We start from the raw sequence: 20,280 nt of genomic DNA, 5'->3' as shown, positions 1-20,280 counted from the left end.
CTAAAGTCAAGGTGGCAAAAGCAGGGCACCCACTTCCCAAGACACCTGCCAGCAGAGGTTAGAGACCCAAAGCTCCCTAGGAGCACAACTATTTTTCCAAACAATCAGCTTCCCATTTTCTCTTCTTCCTCTTTTTGTTGCTTCTCCAGCCCTGGAGATCCCCCGCCTCAAGCAGAACCTGACAGACATCTGGGTGAATGTCAGTGACTCCATAGAGATGCGCTGTAAGGTGGATGGCAACCATATTCCCGACATCAGCTGGTACAAAGACGAGAAGCTGGTGGAAGAAGTGTCAGGTACAGTGGGCTGGGGGGTGAATCAAAGGCAGGGCTTCACGTCCGGAGGCCAGAGAGGTGGATGCTGCTGAGTTCTGGGAGTTGCTGTGCCCTGGCAAAGGCACCCATTCTCTGAATTGGCTGGACTCTGGTTTTAATCATGTTCTGCCCTGGTTTGTTGCACTCTCCCTAGCCAAGTCCATGCCCTAGGGACTGGCTCAGCACTGTCTGTGCATCTGTGCGTTCAGCTGGAGAGCAGAGAGATGCATTGTGCATCTTTTCACTCTCAACCCAGTGCCTGGCATCTCTGCTCAGGGCCTAACCCAGATCCCATGAAAGGAACATGGGAAGGATCCCAAGGCATTGCAGAGGGGAAGGAGCAGGTCCTGGAGCTGAAGCAGTGCTTGATGCACCATCTGGATTACCTGAGCATGGTCCCCCATCCAGCACTGTCTGTGAGGGGATCCCTCCCTCCATGCACTGCCTGGGGAAGGCCCATCCAGAATAGCTCTGGGACCATCAGGCTACAGAGGAGAGTCTCTACCAGCTGGTGCAATTTCATTCCAGGCTCCCCATAATCCAGAACGAATCAACCAAAAAAATAAGAGCCTTGTTTTAAGCCTGAACATGGCCAACATACTAATGGACTAAGTCCTTGTGAGAGACCCCTCGCACTGAGCCCGTAACCCTCCGTGCCTTACAGGGATCGACCTGGCAGACTTCAACCAGAGGCTGAGCATTCAGAGGGTGCGGGAGGAGGACGCTGGGCTCTACCTGTGCAGCGTCTGCAATGCTAAGGGCTGTGTGAACTCCTCAGCCAGCGTCTCTGTGGAAGGTACCAGCAGCCACAATACCCCTGGGGATGAACCCCTTTGAGTAGGAGCACGACCAAGGTCCCACACCTCTTCCCTGTGACATTGGGCAGTGGGAGGGCAGCGACAGCCCTTGGCCTCACTGGTGGCACAGTGCTGTCACAAGAGGCTCTGAAGATAGTCTAGGGAACATCTGACCCGCTTTGCTTTCCTCAGAGAGAGCTTGCTCTGCAGTACCCAGAGCAAGGGAAAACGCACCTCCCTGGTGTCCTCATGCATGAGGGACGGCTGAGCTGGGGCAGGGAACAGGCATCTCTCTGGGGCTGCGATTTCCCTCCTGTCCCACAGGCTCTGATGACAGGACCAACGTGGAAATTGTGATCCTGATTGGGACTGGGGTCATCGCTGTTTTCTTCTGGATCCTCCTCATCCTCATCTTCTGTAACATCAAAAGGGTATGTGGCTGCCTTTGCCCCAGGGGCTTAGAGAAGGCTGGGGCAGCATCATTGCCACAGTGGCCTCCCAGGGGCTGTGCGAGAGCATCCACCAAGGGGAGGTTGTTGAGTGCTGCTCCAGATGCTCTCACTGCCAAGGACAGGGTCATAAGAGAGGACAGGGAATGGCCTTTGCCAGGGGAAGCAGGTCAAGGCAGGTAAAAGAACCAAATCCACCCTGGGAGTCTGCACCCAGTGCAAGGAAGGTGTCTCTTCACCCTTTGTGCTTGCTGATTCCTGCAGCCTGCCCATGCGGACATCAAGACTGGCTACCTCTCCATAATCATGGACCCCGGCGAGGTGCCCTTGGAGGAGCAGTGCGAATACCTGCCCTATGATTCCAGCAAGTGGGAATTCCCACGAGACCGCCTGCGCCTAGGTGAGCTGGGGCCTCATCCCTGCTCTCCGCACGCTGCAGCCAGGGCTTCCCACTCACCCTTCCCACTCACCCTCCAGGTTTCTTGCACCCCTCTGTGTATTTGCTGCCTTCTCTCTGCTTCAGGCTTCCAGTCTTCTTCCCCAGACTGTCCCTGAAGCTCAGCTGTGCTTGGGTCTGAGTCTGGCTACTCTGCCTGGTAAATACAGGTCTGAACCAACTGTAAGCCCAGACTTTCCTGGCATACCCATGTAGATATCACTGGGATCAGAAGACCTCTGGGCATGCATTAAAACACATCCTCGTGCTCTCTGTCAGTCTGGACTGGACAGATCAGCTCAGCCTGCAGCAGGTACCCCAAGTTCAGCAGCTGCCATCCAGAAGCGAGGACCAGGAACGCATCTGTTACCCTACCTTGTGCCAAGACACCCCCCTGCCCTCTGGGAGGGTTCAGAGGGCTGTGGACTACCTCTGAGGCCCAGAGCAGTGACACTAGCCCTGGCTGTTCTGCTGCAAGGTGTCGCACTTACCTTTCCCACGCGCTCTGCTTGAGGGCGACAAACAGCCCCTCACCTCTGCAGGCTGTTTCCTTCCTCCACTTTGTCCATGCCAGCTCTTCCCAGTTCCTCCCCTTGGCCTTTCTCTTATTCTCACCAGCAGAGCAAGCAGCCACCTGGGAAGGGCACATGTTCCACTCCTTCCTCTTCCTTTATGACCCTTTTTCTTTCTTCTTCCCATGGTTTCCTGTTGGCTTTTTTGTTTTTTGTCCCATTCTCCTTGCGCTGCACCTGCCTGCCTTCACACTGCCTCTCTCCTTGCCCATAGGTAAAGTCCTGGGTCACGGTGCCTTTGGGAAGGTGGTGGAAGCATCAGCATTTGGGATCAATAAAAGTAACAGCTGTGAGACTGTAGCAGTCAAAATGCTGAAAGGTATGTGGACATGGAAGCAGGATATACAGTCCACGCAGACAACAAAAGATGAGGCATCTGCCCCGGAATATCCACCTTGTTAATATCTGTCTCTTGCAAAAAAAAAAAAAAATTTCCAGGGCCTTAATGAATGTCTTATCTCCCACAAGCACTCCTGTGTGCTCCTGCCTGAGCCAGCCTTCAGCCAAGGGGAGAGGAGCTGGAGCCAACTTTTTAATGTATGACTTCTTGGCCCCTGACGCAGTTGGTCCTCTTGGCCTCTTCTCATGGATGCTTTAGCCCCAGTCAGCTGTGCTAGGAGGCAAGCAGCAGAGCGGACAGGAGGGCTCGCAGCCAGGCTTTCAAGGGAATTTAGCTGTCTGTAAAGGCAAAGAGCAGGATCTTTCTCAGAGGAAGAACAAGAACGCAGAGCCTCACTTTGGCAGGTCACTGAGGGAGGTGCTGCTTCTAATCACCATCTTTTGAATGTGCCTGTATTTCATGTTTATGGGCCAGGTTCAGAGCTGGGTAAGGAAGTAGGTTGCAGTTCTTGAACTCAGGAGGGCTGAAGTGGCTTTGCACCCAAAGCCTGTTCACTCCAGAATTGAGGTCTTAAGCTCTTACAGCCGTGCTTTCAAAAAGACATCCAGAACATCATCCCTTAACTTGGCACCCAAATAAAATGTCAAAGCAGTCCCTGGCCAGCAGCAACTTGTGTGCGGAAACTGAGTCGTGGCTCATCTCAGCAGCATTTGCTATTGCAGGTGCACACACAATCTGTGCAGCAGTTGCAGAGGGAAGCCTGGCTGTGCAAGGTTGTTCTACAGTCCTTTGAGGCATGGCTCTTACCTGGCCCATCAGCTGCAGCTGAAGAAGCTGTTTCTCTATCTCACACTAAATTTGCAAACTCCCAAGTATGGTGAAATGCATAGGGAAGATGCAGAGAAATATGTAAAGGCACATAAAAATGGAGAATGCACCCTGAGGGTAAAACAGTCACAGGGCAACACCAGGCGGTCTCACAGATGGAATACCTATGGAGGAGCAAATGTTGGTTCGAGTTAGGCACTCAGAAAATGTAGTAGAGAGAGCTGGCAGGGGCACAGTGCTGTGTGTTTCATGTAGGAGAGGAATTAGAAAAAGACCTTCTGGATTTGAGCTGAAACAGTTTCTATCTTCAGTCATAATCAAAAGACTCAGATGCCTTTTGTTTCTGATTTTCCTTCAAATGGTTTTATGGCTCATTATCTCTGTTTGGAGGCCAAAAGGCCAGAGATTCAAACGTGCGCAGCTGTATGTAAGCCTCAAGTGATCTTTTCCATGCACAACTACCACAAGCAAAAGTTTGTTGGACACATTGTGTTCTCCTTTGCTGCGGGTCCCTGCAGCCGCAGGGACCACCCCACGCATTACAGTAGGGGTCCTGGGAGCTCCGGTCAAGGCCCTGACATTTCATAGGGACACATGTAATAGCAAAAGCTTCAGGGTCACACCCTGCCCAGCGAGAATCGCATTAACATCATTACGGTGTGGGCTGAGAGAAGAAAGGTGGTGAGGGGGAATGAAAAAGCTGTGAGGAGGAGTCATGACCTGGTCTGTGTGTTTCCAGAGGGAGCTACCGCAAGTGAGCACAAGGCACTGATGTCAGAGCTGAAGATCCTCATTCACATCGGGAACCACCTCAACGTGGTGAATTTGCTGGGCGCCTGCACCAAACCCAATGGTAAATATCCCAGGGCAAGGGGCTGTGCCTGCTCATGAAGATCAGTGCTCCTCCCTGTGCCATTTCTGCTGGCTGTGTGTGTGACTGCAGGGACATGTGTGGATGTTATTGGGGTGTCCATGTGCACTTTGGGGCAGATGCCATGGCTCAGCATGGCTGCATCAAACATAAGTCTGGTCAGCTTCTGACCACCCCAAGCCCTTACCTCTTCCTCTGATCCTTGTTTTCTTCTCATCAGGTCCACTAATGGTTATCGTTGAGTTCTGCAAGTATGGAAATCTCTCCAACTACCTGCGGACCAAGAGGGAGGGATTCAGTCCTTATAGGGTAGGTAGCCTCCTTTGCCCCTAGGGACCTGCCCCATGGTTAGGGAAGGAAGAAGGTGTGTGGCTTGGAACATAATCTGTAAATGAGACAAAGATATCCTCTGTCTAGCAGCAGGTCAGCTCCGCACAGTAATGTTGGTTCACGTGCAACATCAGGGAAATAATTTCTTTTTGCAGTGGGTGATAGGTGCTTCCAGGCCAGGATTACAGTCTAAGAGCAGGACAAGACTGTTTAGCTCATGGGTGCAGGGATTATACTGTTTTTTGCCTGCTGAGGTTTTTGTCTTGGTCTCCTTGCCAGGAGAAGTCACCCAGGCTGCGCATTCAGGTTCAGTCCATCGTGGAGGCAGTGAGAGCAGACAGGAGGAGTCGTTCTGGGACCAGTGACAGCGCTATCTTCAACCGCCTTCTGATGCACAAGAGCCAGACAGCACAGCCAATCCAGGAAGGTAATACCCTGGCCTTGACAGCAGCTCCCCCTCCGGCCCACTGAACAACTGCCAGACTCAGCTAGCCGTGGGGACTGAGTAGGGCATGAGTGGGCAGCTGGGACCTTGCCTCAGCGCTGATCACTCCGCTGTTGTGTGGCAGCTCCCTCAACAGGGCTATTATATTCATCTGTTGTCTCTTGTAATGGACTCAGTGTCAGTTCTCCAGGGCTGGGACTGACCTTTTATTACAGTATGTCCTGCATATGCAGAGGTCTAATATGACAGAGGCTCCAGGTGCATCATGCCACAGCCAGTAGACAGTGTTCATGAATGTGGTCCCTCCAAAAACCTTCTTTGCCTTTTAATTCTTGGTTGGTGTGGGTGCCAGTGCTGGGTATGCCCTTCGAGAAGGATGGAGACCAGCTGGTGAAAGCATAGCAATGACTAGAAGGATCATGAGAGATTTAGAAATCCTAGAAGGGAGGATTAAAATACTGTGGATTTTTTAGCCTAAAGGAAGAGGGGACAAGGAATGGGTCCTCCCTGAGGCAGAAGGTGAATGAGCTGATCTTAAAGCCCCTTCCAGCCCTGCTCCCTACAACTCTGTCTGACTGTGAAGTGTGTTGGAGGCTGGAGTCATTCTCCTCACACATAAGCAGCTTCTTCCATGTGCTTTCTGCCACCAGAGCAGCCACCAGAAAGTCCTAGAGGGGAGCTGGTACTCTGGTTAGCACCAGGGAGTAGCTGTATCCCACCAAGGGACTAGTTGTGTTCCGCAGTCCTGGAGGGAAGCAAGGAGGACAAAAGACAATTTGCTGTCTAACAATTTTCTTTTCTTGTGCTCCTGGACAGTGGATGATTTGTGGCAAAGTCCCTTGACTATGGAAGACCTGATTTGCTACAGCTTCCAGGTAGCGCGCGGCATGGAGTTCCTGGCATCCCGAAAGGTGAGTCCACCCTTTCCCTCGCTCCTCTCCTTGTGTGCCCACCTGACCAGAGGAAGCTTGGAGTGGGCTGTTGGTGTAACTGCAGAGCCTCGGAGCGCACATGTACATGTATACAGACATACATGGTAGGCAGTCTCTCTGCCTGGCTGTTTCCCATCTCTAGTATTGCTATGTGTACTTCATGGCTACTGATTATTGCGACAAAACCCTGCACGCTAGGGAACTGCTTATGGCCACTTTAGAGGTGACACACAGAGAGATTCAGTGATTTGCCTCACATCACTCAGGAAGTCTGTGGCAAGACAAAGACAGGAACTCCGTTCTCCTGCTCTTCATTCCCTCCTTAATTATCTCCCATTTTTATTTTTATCTTTAGCTCCTTCCCTCCTCCATCATTCCTCCATAACAGCTCAGGTTCACAAGGGGAGGGGAGAGCTCTGCGCTTTCTGATAGTGGTTCCTGTCCCTCTGATTTTGCCCCTTTCCTCTTTGTGTGTCCTCAGTGCATCCACAGAGATCTAGCTGCTCGCAATATCCTGCTGTCAGAGAACAATGTGGTAAAGATCTGTGACTTCGGCCTGGCCCGGGACATCTACAAGGACCCTGACTATGTCAGGAAAGGCAGTGTGAGTGCCATCTCCTCAAACCCTGTATAGATTAGGCCTCAGATGAGTGTTCATGAACTATCCTGGGGCTGGAATAAGTTGAGAAAAAGAAGATGGAAAGGGGTGGGTGAAACCACTTGTGTGACTGGGACCAGGGGCTGTTGGGATGGATGTGCAGTCCTCCTCCAGTACCTGGCTTCTGTCTCCTTCCTGTTGCTCCTCAACCCATCATTAGCTCACTCTCCTTTATTCTCTTTCTTCTCTCTTTCCTTGTTCATCTCTATTCCCTTCATTTTAGTGACCAGACCTTAGCATCTCAGTCCCTCCCACTGGCCTAACCAAACATCCTTTTCTCCATGGAGGGAGGAGCGGAGCAAGGCTGTTGGGTCCAGTTCCTTGCCTCCCTCCCGTGGCTACCAGCAGTTCGGCCCTAGGCTGTGTCCCCTGACCAAACACCTGTGCCTTGCCTCTTCCTCCCACAGGCTCGTCTCCCACTGAAGTGGATGGCTCCAGAGAGCATCTTTGACAAGGTCTACACTACCCAGAGCGACGTCTGGTCCTTTGGAGTCCTCCTCTGGGAAATCTTCTCACTAGGTGAGTGCTAATGAAGGCCACACACTGCCAGGGAAGGCAGGACCTCTATTCCCATGTAGCAGCTCGGTGAATGAGTCTGCAGGAGGAGACATCGATGTGGGCAAAACAAATGCGGAGGCTGCATTCTCCCAGAAACCAGGTGATGGGAGCCAGGCATGTGGAGGCAGTCTCCTCCTTGCTGCGGCAGAGGGGCCTGTCTCCAGCAGCGCTCAGGACCCAGGCTGCATCTCCCAGCATTTTGGCAGTCTCAGGGGAGAGGCTGGTTTCTGATGGTGCACCTCACCCTCCCACCCCCCTTCACCCTTTTCGGACCTCCTTTAGGGGCATCCCCATACCCTGGAGTCCAGATCAACGAGGAGTTCTGCCAGAGGCTCAAAGATGGTACCAGGATGAGAGCCCCAGAGTACGCCACAGCAGAAATGTGAGTCCAAAACCTCCTGGGTCCCAGCGTAAGTCAGGGCAAGCCCCGCTGGTGGATGGAAAGACCTTTCAGCCAGGGTGGGGGACAAGCCAACACTTCCTTCACATATTCTCCAGGCAGCTGCCTGCAGGGCAGGTCACGTGGGTTCAAATCCAGGTCCAGGCTATCTAGAAACATGGCCAATATGCTAGGTGCCAAGGTTTCCTTCCCAGCATAGGTGTGCTCTGTCCCAGCAGGTGCTGCATGGGTGAGAGCTTCAGAGTGGGTGAGGGAGGTGGGTTCTGTGCCATACAACTGTCATCTCTTCTTGGCAGTTACCGTATCATGCTGAGCTGCTGGCACGGGGATCCCAAGGAGAGACCAACTTTCTCTGACCTGGTGGAGATACTGGGGAACCTGCTTCAGGAAAACGTCCAGCAGGTGAAAACCTCTCTGTGCCCCCTGCTCATCTCCAGACAGCTTTTTCTTCCCACGCTGCTAGCTCCCCTGCTGTGCCCTCCTCTGACTCACAAGCTGATGCAGGCGTTGGTGTAGGCCAGGGGATAATGCAAGGTTTCAGGGATTGGAGATGTCTGTGCCCCAGTGGTACTGGAGAGACCATTTCTGCAGCAGCCCTTTCACTGCATCCTGATATAGCTCCACTGCATGCAGGGCAGGTGCCCTCTCAGTCGTCAATCCAGTATTTCCATCCTAATCCCCAGATGACTATCTGAAATTTTTCAGCTGACTCAAGGCCCTGGCACTCCTGCCTCCCTTACGCCCGCATAATGAAACCAGGACTTCACCAGGCTTGCTGAAACTCTATCTTCAGATCTAAATGTCAGGGCCATGTGAACCAAACAACTGTTCTGTTACAGGCAGTCAGATATACAGATTTCTCTGAAAATGTTACTAATTACTGTCACATGGTAACTGACCAGCACTTTTAACAGCAGTGAGCGTGCTGCTCTGATTTTGACTTTTTCTTTATGCTCTGGTTTAGAAGATGACAGCTAAATGCTTAAATATCAGTAGCGTCCCATCCTTTCCCCCTGATTTTAACCTTTCAGCACTGGATCCCAGCACAGGCACAGCCAAGCCACAGTGGCGTGCCTCTGGAGCACAGCGCTCCGTCCCCATATCGTGACACTAACACAAGAGGCGCACACAGGTTAGCTGGGGAAGCTGGAGAACTGTAGGTGCTGTAGGACTGAGTTGTTTCCTGCTCACACACACCTCCACGTACCTGCAACACTTGCAGAGGGCACCGAAATCTCCAGGTAGATGTTTTGTCCCAGAGAAACAGAAGACATATAATAGGAATATTCCTCCCCATTTCTGATGGCTTCTGTTTGCAGAGCCCTTTCCTGTGGGAAAGGCCTCCCCTTCTTGTGAAGCCACTCACTCTTCCTCCTACCAGGAAGGAAAGGATTACATCCCGCTGAACGACTCTCACAGCTCGGAAGATGATGGTTTCTCCCAGGTGCCTTCCTCTGTCCAGCAAAACTCAGATGAAGAGGACTTTGACATGAGGATACGCTGCCACAGTCTAGCGGCAAGGTGAATCCCCTCTGGAAAGGGCAGAGAGCGCCCAGCAGGCAGGCAGTAAGGGTGTAAGGGTGCCTGAGGGATATGGGGAGAAACCAGTAGTGAGAGTTTGGACAAATCCCAGGTGATCGGGTCTAAGCCAAGTATTTAGGCCATAGCTTATTGCTTTTATTCACTTTCCTTTGCTGATGAGCAAGAGCCCCTGATGTCTGAGCCTATGTGCAGCCTCCAGCTGCACAGCCAGAGCATCACATCCCACTAAAGGCATCGCAGCCCATTAGGCAGATGAGGAAAGAATGTGTCAGCTGAGTCTCTGTCCTTCTGCTAGAGCAAGGGCTTTACCTTGTCTGCTCCTAAATAACCCAAACAATTAGGCCTAGGCTTCTAGTCTCCTGGGAGCTGGGACACAGTGTGATGTTTGGGATCTGTAAGACATTACTCACCTTTTCAGTTTGGGTAACTGGATGCCAGCAGTACAGCAGATTTCTTGCTCTACACTTACCCTGGCTGTCCAGGAGTGTGTCAATAGCCCTATCTGTGGGTAAGCAGAGAAGTAATTAGGCTGGATTCAATCGGGAAATTTGTTTGGGTGCTTCCCACTGCAGAAGGAGTATGGGGGCAAGATGCCTAAAGCCATTCCCCTCCCAAAAGCCATCTTGTGGGTCATGCACATCCCTGCATACATTGGTTACTGTGAGGGAACGATGGGTTCAGCTCTTGTTCGTTCCGGACTCAAGATACTGCCTCTATTGGTTTTACTGAATACGGTGCATTTCTGTTGGTAGATATTACAACTGCGTCTCATTCCCTGGTTGTTTGACGGGAGGAAATCAGATCAGGTGTCCATCCAGGATAAAGACATTTGAAGAGTTTCCCATGACACATACAATGTACAAGGCACACCCGGTGAGTAGCGGCTGAGTGGGACTGAGCAGGGGACAAAGAAATGTTCCGTTGTTTCCTGGCACCTTACTGTTAAGATTGTGGGAGGAAAATCACTCCTATCAAATGTCAATCTGTCTGTGTCATTCCTGTTCAGTCCTGTCCAGTCCTGTGCACATTCATTTCTCCACCTGACATATAAGGGTTTCTCTACAGCACAGCTTGTACTGTCTAAGTGTGAAACAGGGAGGTTAGATCTGCAAGCGAGGCCTATAAAGGACCTCAGAGAGGAGTATGCTCATCACCCTTCTCGGATCTGTAAACATGGCCTGGTTAAGCCTACTGAAATCCAGACAGAACTAGATAAAACCAGAGTGCTTGTCTGCACCTGGAGCTCCCCTGTCCTGACCCACACAGCAGTGGTCAGCGGGGCCCTCCCAGCCTCTGTGAACTGGGCTGGCACTTACGTCTCTGACGGTGGCAAAACCTAAGTCCCACCATAGTGTCAGAGGAAAATCTCACCTCTCACATAACACTTCTTCCAGCAGGGAGCATTTCTTTTCCCCAAAAGTGACACTGAACTGAATACACAAATCCTACCTTTGAATGCGCTGCTTTTACAAAGGCACATAAGAAAACCAGTTCCAGCAAGACTATGGAGCATGCTGATAAAATGCCCTTACATCCTTTTCCCACCTCAGACACGCATGATATGGTCTCCTGAATGATTCCATTGCTTTGAATGAATGATTCAACCTCCCTTCCCAGTCTGATCAGTCGACAGGGATGTTACTGATAACTCCTGTTGCTTCCTTCCAGGACAATCAGACAGACAGTGGGATGGTTCTGGCATCTGAGGAATTTGAGAGGATAGAAAACCGACACAGAAAAGAAGGTGGATTCAGGTACTCCTTAAGTCTGGCTGCTCAGACCTCCCTGCTGCCAAAGGCAGTGAGACTGGGAGGCAGTTCTTGGTGTTTTCCCATAGGTCATGCCTCTTGGGGCTCTCAGCAGCAGCAGGGCTGTGGACTCTGAGCCAGTTAAATCCATATACATGTTAACGAGAGGCAAAGCATATCACGAATGGACCTGCTCGTGCTGCTTCCTAGGCTTTCAAAACATAAACTGTGCCCATTCAACAGACCAAAACATGTTCCTTATGGAACATGTCCATTAAGGCATACTGGAGTGACGGTGTTAATAGGGCTCTTATTACTTATTGACATCCTCCAGTGAAGTGCATCAGGACTTGTTCAAGCGGTAGTAGGTGGAAAAGACCGAGGCCATGTGGCTGCCACCTACCTGGGGTTCCCCTGGCCCTGTCAAGTTGGCTCCAGCCCTGTCCCACATGCTGCAGGGCCCCGACATGGCACAGGAGGGATGGTCCGGACCTGAGGACCTCCTGTGCGCTGGTACTGAGTCCAGCAGGTTGCTCTGACAGTGCTCAGGGGCTGAGGGTGTTATGGATCGTGGCTTGAGGTCTGGATAAGAACCTGTCCAGCTCATCTCTGCTCGGTGCCAAAGCAGGCTGGGACCTCATCCCTGTGACAGTGGGTTGAGTGAGCCATGTCAGCTCATGCACAGACAAGGCCAGTACCTAATCGGGGGTCCCAAGCCTCTTCCTCACCTCCTCTTATTCCCCGCATCGTTCAAACTGGTCTTTGTCTTTGCCCACATCTGCTGTTGTATCAGACCATCATCTGCTTCTTGCCCTTTTCTCCCTAAGGCACTTTCCCGTTGTCTCCTGCACTGGGGGCTACCTGACATCGCATTCCCCAGTAAACACTGCTCTTCTTAAATCTCTCCTTGAATGCATCCTTGTTGTCACTCCTGCAGCTTCCTGCTGATCACTTGGTGTTGGCAGGCATTGGGACAGGGTTGCTGCTTTCCTTCCATATCCTTTCCATCATCTTCCTTCATTTGCTTTCCCTCATCCAGGCTGTGGGTCTGTGTCAGCTTCTGTTACTCCTGCCAGGTACCAGGTCTAGGAGCAATTCAGGTGATGGATCTTGTCTCTCCCTGTTCATTGGGGTCCCAACCCTTCACTGGGCTTCCCAGAGGCATCCAGAGGAGCCGACATAACTCCAGTGCAGGGCTGTGTACAGATTTTCATGACATATATGGGTTGTGCTTAGTTACCTAAGCGAAGCTTGGTGCTGTGCTTTGAAGTGGAGGTGTAGGTTCATTCCTGACCCTGTCTCTGCTGTTAGCAGATGATGCTTCCTGAAACTGGGATCCCTCTAGGCCAGACAGAGACTTTGCAGGACTGCTCAGGCTTGACCTTCTGTGTCTCTCTCCCTTACAGCAGTAAAGGGCCCAGCCGAACAGCGGAGCTGCCAGGGGAACAGTCAGACCTGCGGGGCAGATGTCAGCCATCGTATGGGTCCCAGGTCGGAGGCCAGACTTTTTACAACAGTGAATATGGGGAGCTGTCAGAACACTCTGAGGACGGCAGCTGCACCCCGCCCGGAGAGGGGGCCAGTCCCTCTGCTCTCCACGCTTCCTTCTTCTCCGAGCAGTACTAACGGCGTCAGGCCCCCAAGGCGCCCTGCCGAGGCATCCCCTCTCACCCTCCAGGTGTGTCGTCAGGGCCACCCACAGCTTCCCCTTCAACCTAGACCCAACTCCAGCAAGGAACCCACCCTGGATGGACGGGGAACACCGATTTCCATGGGACTGCAGCACAACAGCCCGCACAGCACCACCAGCTGCAGCTTCTCCGTGCCGGGACTGGAGAGAGCACCTCGCTGATTCCTTGGGTTTCTTTTATTCCTGTGGCTCAGACAGATGCATTCCGCCAGCAAGTGGGTGCCTGTGCTCAGCACTACAGCACCTTCTGCCCAGCATCCAGCCTCCACTCAGATCAGCTTCCCATTCAGAAAGCCCATTTCAGGTCAGATATAAATAGATCCGTCTTAGTCAAGTTTCTTCCTGGTGTGCAGCCTCAGTGTTTTTCCTTGGATTGCTTCCTCCTCCTGTATTCATGATGTCAGCTGCTGAGCCGGGGAGCAGAATCAAAGGGAAGAAATCCCTAGTGGTATCAGCAGCCAGAGCAGGACATTTTGAGGAGGTGTATGGAGACATCCCAAGGGATCGTTGTAAATGTTCGCACACACTGTTCATCCTGGGCAGGTGCCAGCGTACACCCAGCCTCTCCGACTCCTCTGTGAGTAACACCCACACCACATCTCTGCTGGGGGGCCCTGTCACTCTGCCTCATCACCGAGATTATTTTAGCCATTTCAACACAGTTAGTGCCGAGTAGGTCATCAGCTGATGGCTACAGTCCTCCCAGTGAGACAAATAAATAGCAACTCTTTTTATAGGCCCTGTGCAAAATAGGGTTTTATATACTCAGCCCTGGGAGCAGGTTGCTCACAGGTCTGCTGCTCTTGCCTCCCCCTTCTCCCAGAGCAGTGTTGAGATCATTTGTTGCTCAAGTGAGAAATTAAAGCAAAACTGTGTTAATTTCAGCTGGCTTCCAAACATGGAGCAAAAATGGGTTGTTTGCTAAAAGGAAAAGGATCAAAGTGGTAGGGAGTGAAATGTTTATTTGCGCGTTGCCGCAAGGGTTTTACAAACAATGGAAGGAACAAAGCTGCAGCAATGAGGTGCCCCAGACTGCGTCGCCTTGTGTGTTGGCACTGCTGTGCACACAGTCAAGGGCAGCATCTGGCCTATGGCTCAAGCCCTGATTCTCCCGGATGAACACGTCTGCACCATGACTCTTCCTGCTGCCCTGGTTCCCCGGCAGCCCCTAGCTCTAAGGAGGCAATCGCTGCCCCATAGGCACCTCTCCAGTTTCTGCACCAGAGCTACCAGCACAGCATATCTGTCTTTGGGGGACTGAGCAACACGTATTCGCTGAGAAACAGTCTCATCGCTTGGGCTTTTTGTTTCTAAAGGATACCACATGAATTGAGAGCTCTGGGGAACCTCCGCAGCCTCTCTGAACAGATTTCTGTGCTGCTGCCTCATCACTCTCCACCTACTTCTCTCCATCCTGCTCATAATCCAAGAGCTCAGTCGCAGAGCATGGTTACATCACTGCCGGAGGAGTCTGAGTGGAGAGGCTCATCTGAACAGCTTGTCATCTTCTCCCACACGCTGGAGGCTGGCAGAGCTCCTTGCACCAGGGCATTTCAACACCACGGAGCTCTGTTTGCAGGCCACACCTCTGTGCTCAGAGCCAAAGGTTTGGTTTGGACTTTTTGTTGTGTTTCCCGGCAGACACAGTGTTTTCCCAAACTGTATTTCTCTTCCGGCAGAGGGTTTTATTCATTTCCTGGCATGAGCCTGTGAGTCCTTATGGATGACTTTCCCAAGTCTTAATTATAGTTCTCTGCACATGTGTAATGGGGGAAGATTTATTTAGCATATGGGAAAAGCATGGCTGTCATTCAGATTCTCTACGCCTGTGTAGAGCACAGAACCAGAGTGCCAATAGTCCCCTTCCCTTTTGTGTCAGCAGGATGACATGGCTGTGATTTCCATGGCAAAAAAGAAGCACAAAACTGGACCAGCTTCAGCCAAGTTGGCTCGGGGGTGTGGAATTTAAAACTGCATGTGGCAAGTAATTCCCTGACTTCTGGCATCCTCCCAAGTTGCCAGGGGTCTGAGCATCTTTAAGTAGGTGTCAGGACTCAGGAAAGCAGGACGGCCAGCAGGGTGCAGGTCAGGCTAAATTCTCCCGTCCTCACCCTGCTCTGGTTTTAAACTGTGTTGTTCCCTTGACAGAGGGAGGCTGTATGTGCCCAGTGCTGCTAAGGCTCCTGCCTGGATTCATGCAGGTGGAAGGTGACAGACAGCAGAGCAAAATTCAGGCCGCTCTCTTGGCAATGTGCATCCTTAGGACCCAGATTCTCTTGTTTCCAGTGCTTCACAGACAGTTCTCCTCTGCCTGGACACGCAGCTCCAACTGAGAGAAGGCCTAAGAAAGATGTTTATAGATTAAATAACAGATGAAAAACAGAATTCCAAAGTGGCTACAAGTCCTCATCCATTTTAGAAACGTACTGGCAAACCTGTGCACTTGCAGGGCACTGGCAGTGTTCCTCAGCAGAGCAGGGACAGAGGCATCCGAGCGCTCTGGCTGGCAGTCAAGGCTCACAATTAGTCAGGACAGCTGCACTTTGTCTTTAGGTTCAGCTGTAAATTGCTCATGAGCATCACTGTGGAGAAGGGTTACTTCATTAGAGCCATTGTTAAACATCCCCTGCTTCCCTCGGGGAAAGTGCTGGAGTGACATCTGATTTTGAACATTGAAATCATTCAACTCCACAAAAGTGTGTTTCATTTTCTATACTATTTTGTACCATCTTGATGGGGGGGTGGGGGGAATCAGTTCCCATTGTATCCGCATCAACAGCATTGCAGGAACAATACAGCCATAATATGAGCAAATGCTGACTCCTCTTCAGACACTCCTGATGATGAAGAACAATTGTAGTGTGGGATAGTGGAAAGTTGTTAAGACAATTGTACTCTCACTCTTTTAAAAGTATAGTAAGATTAGAGTGTACAAACCCGATACTCTTTCCCACATTATTGCTACCATCTGTGATTATTGAAACTACCAAAGTTTTAAGTAATCACACTTTACATTATATCTGGCACTTTTTTACATTATTCAGACAAGCCTGAGCATGAAATGAAGCTGGTCTGCTTTGGTTTTGAGATGCAAGGCAACACTGTTGTCTGTCCTTCCACAGCGACAAGAGAGTATTTCAACTTTTAAAACCCAGGGTTCGATATTTGTGCCTGTTCCGTTCACAACGCACTGTTTTGTTTGGGCTTTTTACTGGAACTCAGCATTGAAGCTAAGCTATTTATCATCATCCTCTTTTAAAATGACTGTTCCCAGTCTACCCACAGTCTCCTTTTTCCTCACCATTTATTGGTGTTGAGAGGTCATTCCTCTCGCGTGACAGCAAAGTGTTTGAGCAACATTGGTCCCCCATTTGCAAACACACATGCATACACATACATTTCTGAAGAAGAACCTGTGTGTCAAGTAACACTTCATTTCTATTGCAATATTTTAACCTGGTACCTGTTGTTGCTACAGCAGCATTCGATGTTTCAGTGGGCTGCCTTTGATGCAAGTAGGTTACTATGGGTTATGTGTGAATACAAAAGTGTGGTTTGTGAGTGTGTGTGTGTGAGTGTCTTGTGGGTGAGAGTTTTTGGGTGTTTGCATGTGCGAGTTTCTCTTACCGACGTGTGTATGTGAGTTTTTATAACTCGCCTGGAGTCTTGTCTCTGGAAGTTCACGGTTATATATCAAACCAGTTAGAACACTGCTTTCTTTCCTCTCCTCCTATAGTACTTGTTACCCTTTGTCATTAAGAGTTTTGTTGTAATATCTAAATGTGAAAATGAATAAAGTCATAACTTGCTCCTGCTCGCTTGTGTCTGGAGGCTGCCGCTGCCCGCAGGTCCCGCAGCGCTGCTCAGCACCGGGGCCGGCTCCAAGCACTGTGCCGGGCAGCCCGGGTCCGGCCCCGCTTCCAAAGGCAACTCCAAGCAATTAGCACGTTTCGGTTTTATTACATTTACTTTTGTGCCCCTTTGCATTTCCCACATCCTCTAGGAAACAGCTGGGCTTTGTGGCATTTCCATCCAGGATGAAGCTCAGCCTTTTCTCATGACGAAGCCGGATACACTTTGCTTCGGCTTGCTGACAGGAGCCGGCGGCCCCGCGTCCAAGCCCTTCGCCCCGCAGCTGCCCCCACTGGCCTGCTCCTCTCCCTCCCGGTCTCTGCTGGGGATTTGGGCCCAGTTCCTGGCTAGCCAAAGGCCACCCGGACGGCTCCCTGCGCCCCTCTCACCCTCTGCACCCCCCAAACATCCCCCCACGCCCCTCTCACCCTCTGCACCCCCCAAACGTCCCCCCACGCCCCTCTCACCCTCCAACCCCCCAAATGGCTCCCCGTGCCCCTCACCCTCCATCACCCCTCGCCCCTCTCGCCCTCCGACCCCCCTCAAAGGGCCTCCAGCTCGGCCCCAGGCTGTTTGGGGCCGTCGCCGCCGCCTCAGGGCTCGGCGGCGCCCCCCTAGGTGGCGCCCTCGGCGCGGCGGCCGCGGGCCGGGGCAGAGGCCGGGCGGGAAGATGGCGGCGGGGCCGCGCGTGGGGGGCTGAGGGCGAGGAGATGGCGGCGGGGCCGCGTGTGGGGGGCTGAGGGCGGGGAGGGGGCGACGGGGGCGGTGGAAGAAGTGAAACCTGCCGGCGGCAGGAGGGGCTGAGGCCAGAGCGAGTGCCGGGGAGGGCTGAGGGAAACGTCCTGCACCCAGGCCCCGAGGAACGCGGGCAGTGAAACATAAACGGATATACGATCATTTCCTAAAAAAAAAAAAAAAAAACAGGAGCCAGGCTGAAAGGCGACCATTTCGTGGTGACGCTGCACAGATCCCAGTGTCATTTGGCCGGTGGGAAAAGGGGCTGCTGCAGAGTGGCCACCAGCGGCAGAGGTGGCTGCCGTGTCGCCGTGCCCCACGTGTTGGCGCGGGGCGAAACCCCACCTCAGCCTTCCACTGCCTGTTCTTCATTCAGCTCTGCTACCCCAAGGGCAGCGAAAGCAGTCAAAGCACCTTTCAACCTTCCTCTCCCTAGCCAGCAACTTGCCCATTCAGGCAATGGGGATCTTGAAGCCGCTCTGATCATGAAGCACCCCTTTTTTTTAATGCACCCTTTGCCCCTTGTGGCAGTGATCACGCGGCAGGGAGGCAAAGAGCAAAGGGAAGCTGCACGCAGTTGGAGGGTTTTGACTCTCCGGCTGCTGCCAGGCTGGGACCAGGCCCAGAAGAAGAGCAGACAGCGTATGTGGCCGTTGGCGTTGTACAAGCGACCCACCTGCGTTCCCGGCAGGGAGGTGGGGTGGCCTGGGGAGTCGGGCTCAGCCGTGCCGTGCTCGCAAAGGGACTCACGCACAGGAGCCGGGTGTCTATCCCCTGGAAGAAACACGACCCACAGGAAAGGACCATCACAGACTTTCTTGTGTTCAGAAAAGGGAACTGTGAGTTGGCTGTCTGGGTCTTTTGACCTGTTGAAACATCATGCATGTCCTCAGACAGTGTTTCACCGCCTGGCCATTAAAAGTTTTGTTCAGCCCCAGGGGATATGAGTTATAATCAATGTTTTTGAAAATGCTTGGAAATCCTTCTGAAAAAAAAAGTAGACACAGTAATGAAATCCATAGAGGTCCAAGCACTTTACACCAAATATTCTTCCCTGTGCTCTTGCTCACCTCTGTGCAGGGGGGGGAGAATCGATGAAGAAAAGGGAACCGATATTGAGCATCGTAAGAACCACCACATCCTGATAGTCACTTCACCCAGCCCATGCTTCCTAGGGAAGCGCAAACAGCAGCTCATGCTCCATCTGCCCTCCCCACCGCGCTGCAGCACCCGGCCAGCAGCCGGATTGGCACAAGGCTGCTATCAGGCAAGCTTCCGGAGAAGATGCCCTTGCAGGAACCTGCTGCACCAGCGCACAGCTGCCTGCCACTTCTGTGCCGCTTCCACAGCAACCTTTGGGAATATCCTGGCCCCAAGACAGTAGAGGAAGCTGATGGAGGGCAGGAGCGGGTGCTCCTACTGAACCAGAGACACAGGGTGACCCAGTTTAGCCTACCTTGCTGAGCCAGCTCTTCTTGTCCCTGCCTCAGCCCATGCAGAGATGAACCCAGTCCCTTCTGAGGATTGGGCCAAAAAAGAGGCATTCCAGCAGTAAAACATATGACTTTGCATCAAGACAATGCAGAACGCTTAGTCCTTAAAAATCAAACTACTCTTGGCACTGCAAGAGTGACAGCTCTGAAACATGTTCTGCACAGAGCATTATCAGACTGTTTGCCATGATCTCACCCTCCAGTTGTCCCCCAGTAGGGGATGAAAAGTTTGGTGAAATGTTGAGGGGCCATTAATGACATGTGATTCCTCACCCAGCATTTACCAAGAAGGGCAAAAAAAAAAAAAAAAAAAAAAAAGTGGAAGCAGAGCATTCAGCTACTGCTTCAGAAACATTTCCTGGATTGTATTGACATTTCTACAGAGCTTTTCATAAACAGCATCTCGGAGGATTTTACAATGCCACAAGTTGCATGCCTTTAGCAGGCCCCACGGGCCAATTCTGCTCACAGATACAGGTTTGCAAAGCCCGCTGCTTTCCTTGGAAATGACAAGGATGCCTCCAAGGGCAGGATTAGACCCCCTACTTGCAGGTAAATGAGATAAATTGAATGTGCTTTTACACTGTTATCTTGCATGCATATGTGACCAGGTGCATCAAAAACAGATAAGCTACAAAGCCTTCCAAAAGAGAATAGTTTAATAAGATGCTGAGGTTAAACACCATGCTTATCGCAGGCCCTCCCGAACAGCTCGTAAAGTCACCAGGGAGACCGTATCTCAGAAGAACAACAGCACAGTTATTTGCTCAGAAATTTAGAAAGTATCCTAAACCACAGCCAGGCAGAACTTGTTTTCTTTGCCATAAATAAATTTCACCTGACTTGCCTTTCAAGATCTGGGAAGGCCTTTACACTGTTTTGTTACTTCTCTGGTCATGAAGATGCTCAAAATCTTAAAATTGTGATGTTAGTTAAAGAGATGGTAATTCATCAAGTCCTGTTTTGCAGTATGCCATGGGATTAATATTTATTAACAACAGCTGAGTGTTTGTAAGATGTCCTGTTTAACTGCTGCAAAAATAAGTAACTCCAAAATGGGAAGCAGTAGTCAGATCCCAGTATAGTAGCCATGCTGTTCCTGCCTTAACAGCCCTTTTAGTCGGACAGCCTGAACATAGTGCCACCTCTCTTTCACACATACAGCACTTTTGCCCCATTTCTGATGTGCTTTTGAACACCCTCCTGTATCTTCTTGATGGCCAGCAGCACTCCTGCTCTCAAAACTGAAGAAGGTGAAGAACAACGGGAGCTCCCTACGCACAGGCTGTG

General features: G+C 51.5%; 1 protein-coding gene across 1 annotated transcript in view; it reads left to right on the top strand.

Moving 5' to 3' along the window:
• Positions 1 to 16,719, top strand: part of FLT4 (fms related receptor tyrosine kinase 4) — a 61,170-nt gene extending 44,451 nt beyond the window's left edge. The window contains exons 14-30 of the mRNA XM_067304771.1: positions 150 to 296; positions 979 to 1,110; positions 1,436 to 1,542; positions 1,825 to 1,960; positions 2,783 to 2,887; positions 4,476 to 4,589; positions 4,828 to 4,916; positions 5,217 to 5,364; positions 6,199 to 6,293; positions 6,796 to 6,918; positions 7,380 to 7,491; positions 7,813 to 7,912; positions 8,227 to 8,332; positions 9,312 to 9,451; positions 10,225 to 10,345; positions 11,141 to 11,226; positions 12,627 to 16,719. Of these exons, the coding sequence (XP_067160872.1) occupies positions 150 to 296; positions 979 to 1,110; positions 1,436 to 1,542; positions 1,825 to 1,960; positions 2,783 to 2,887; positions 4,476 to 4,589; positions 4,828 to 4,916; positions 5,217 to 5,364; positions 6,199 to 6,293; positions 6,796 to 6,918; positions 7,380 to 7,491; positions 7,813 to 7,912; positions 8,227 to 8,332; positions 9,312 to 9,451; positions 10,225 to 10,345; positions 11,141 to 11,226; positions 12,627 to 12,846 (2,081 nt within the window). The 3' untranslated portion in view covers positions 12,847 to 16,719. The remainder of the gene's footprint in view (positions 1 to 149; positions 297 to 978; positions 1,111 to 1,435; positions 1,543 to 1,824; positions 1,961 to 2,782; positions 2,888 to 4,475; positions 4,590 to 4,827; positions 4,917 to 5,216; positions 5,365 to 6,198; positions 6,294 to 6,795; positions 6,919 to 7,379; positions 7,492 to 7,812; positions 7,913 to 8,226; positions 8,333 to 9,311; positions 9,452 to 10,224; positions 10,346 to 11,140; positions 11,227 to 12,626) is intronic.
• Positions 16,720 to 20,280: the final 3,561 nt, after the last annotated feature.

Source organism: Apteryx mantelli, chromosome 14, assembly GCF_036417845.1.
Source record: "Apteryx mantelli isolate bAptMan1 chromosome 14, bAptMan1.hap1, whole genome shotgun sequence".
Lineage (NCBI taxonomy): Eukaryota > Metazoa > Chordata > Aves > Apterygiformes > Apterygidae > Apteryx > Apteryx mantelli.
This window is presented reverse-complemented; position numbering and strand designations above follow the sequence as displayed.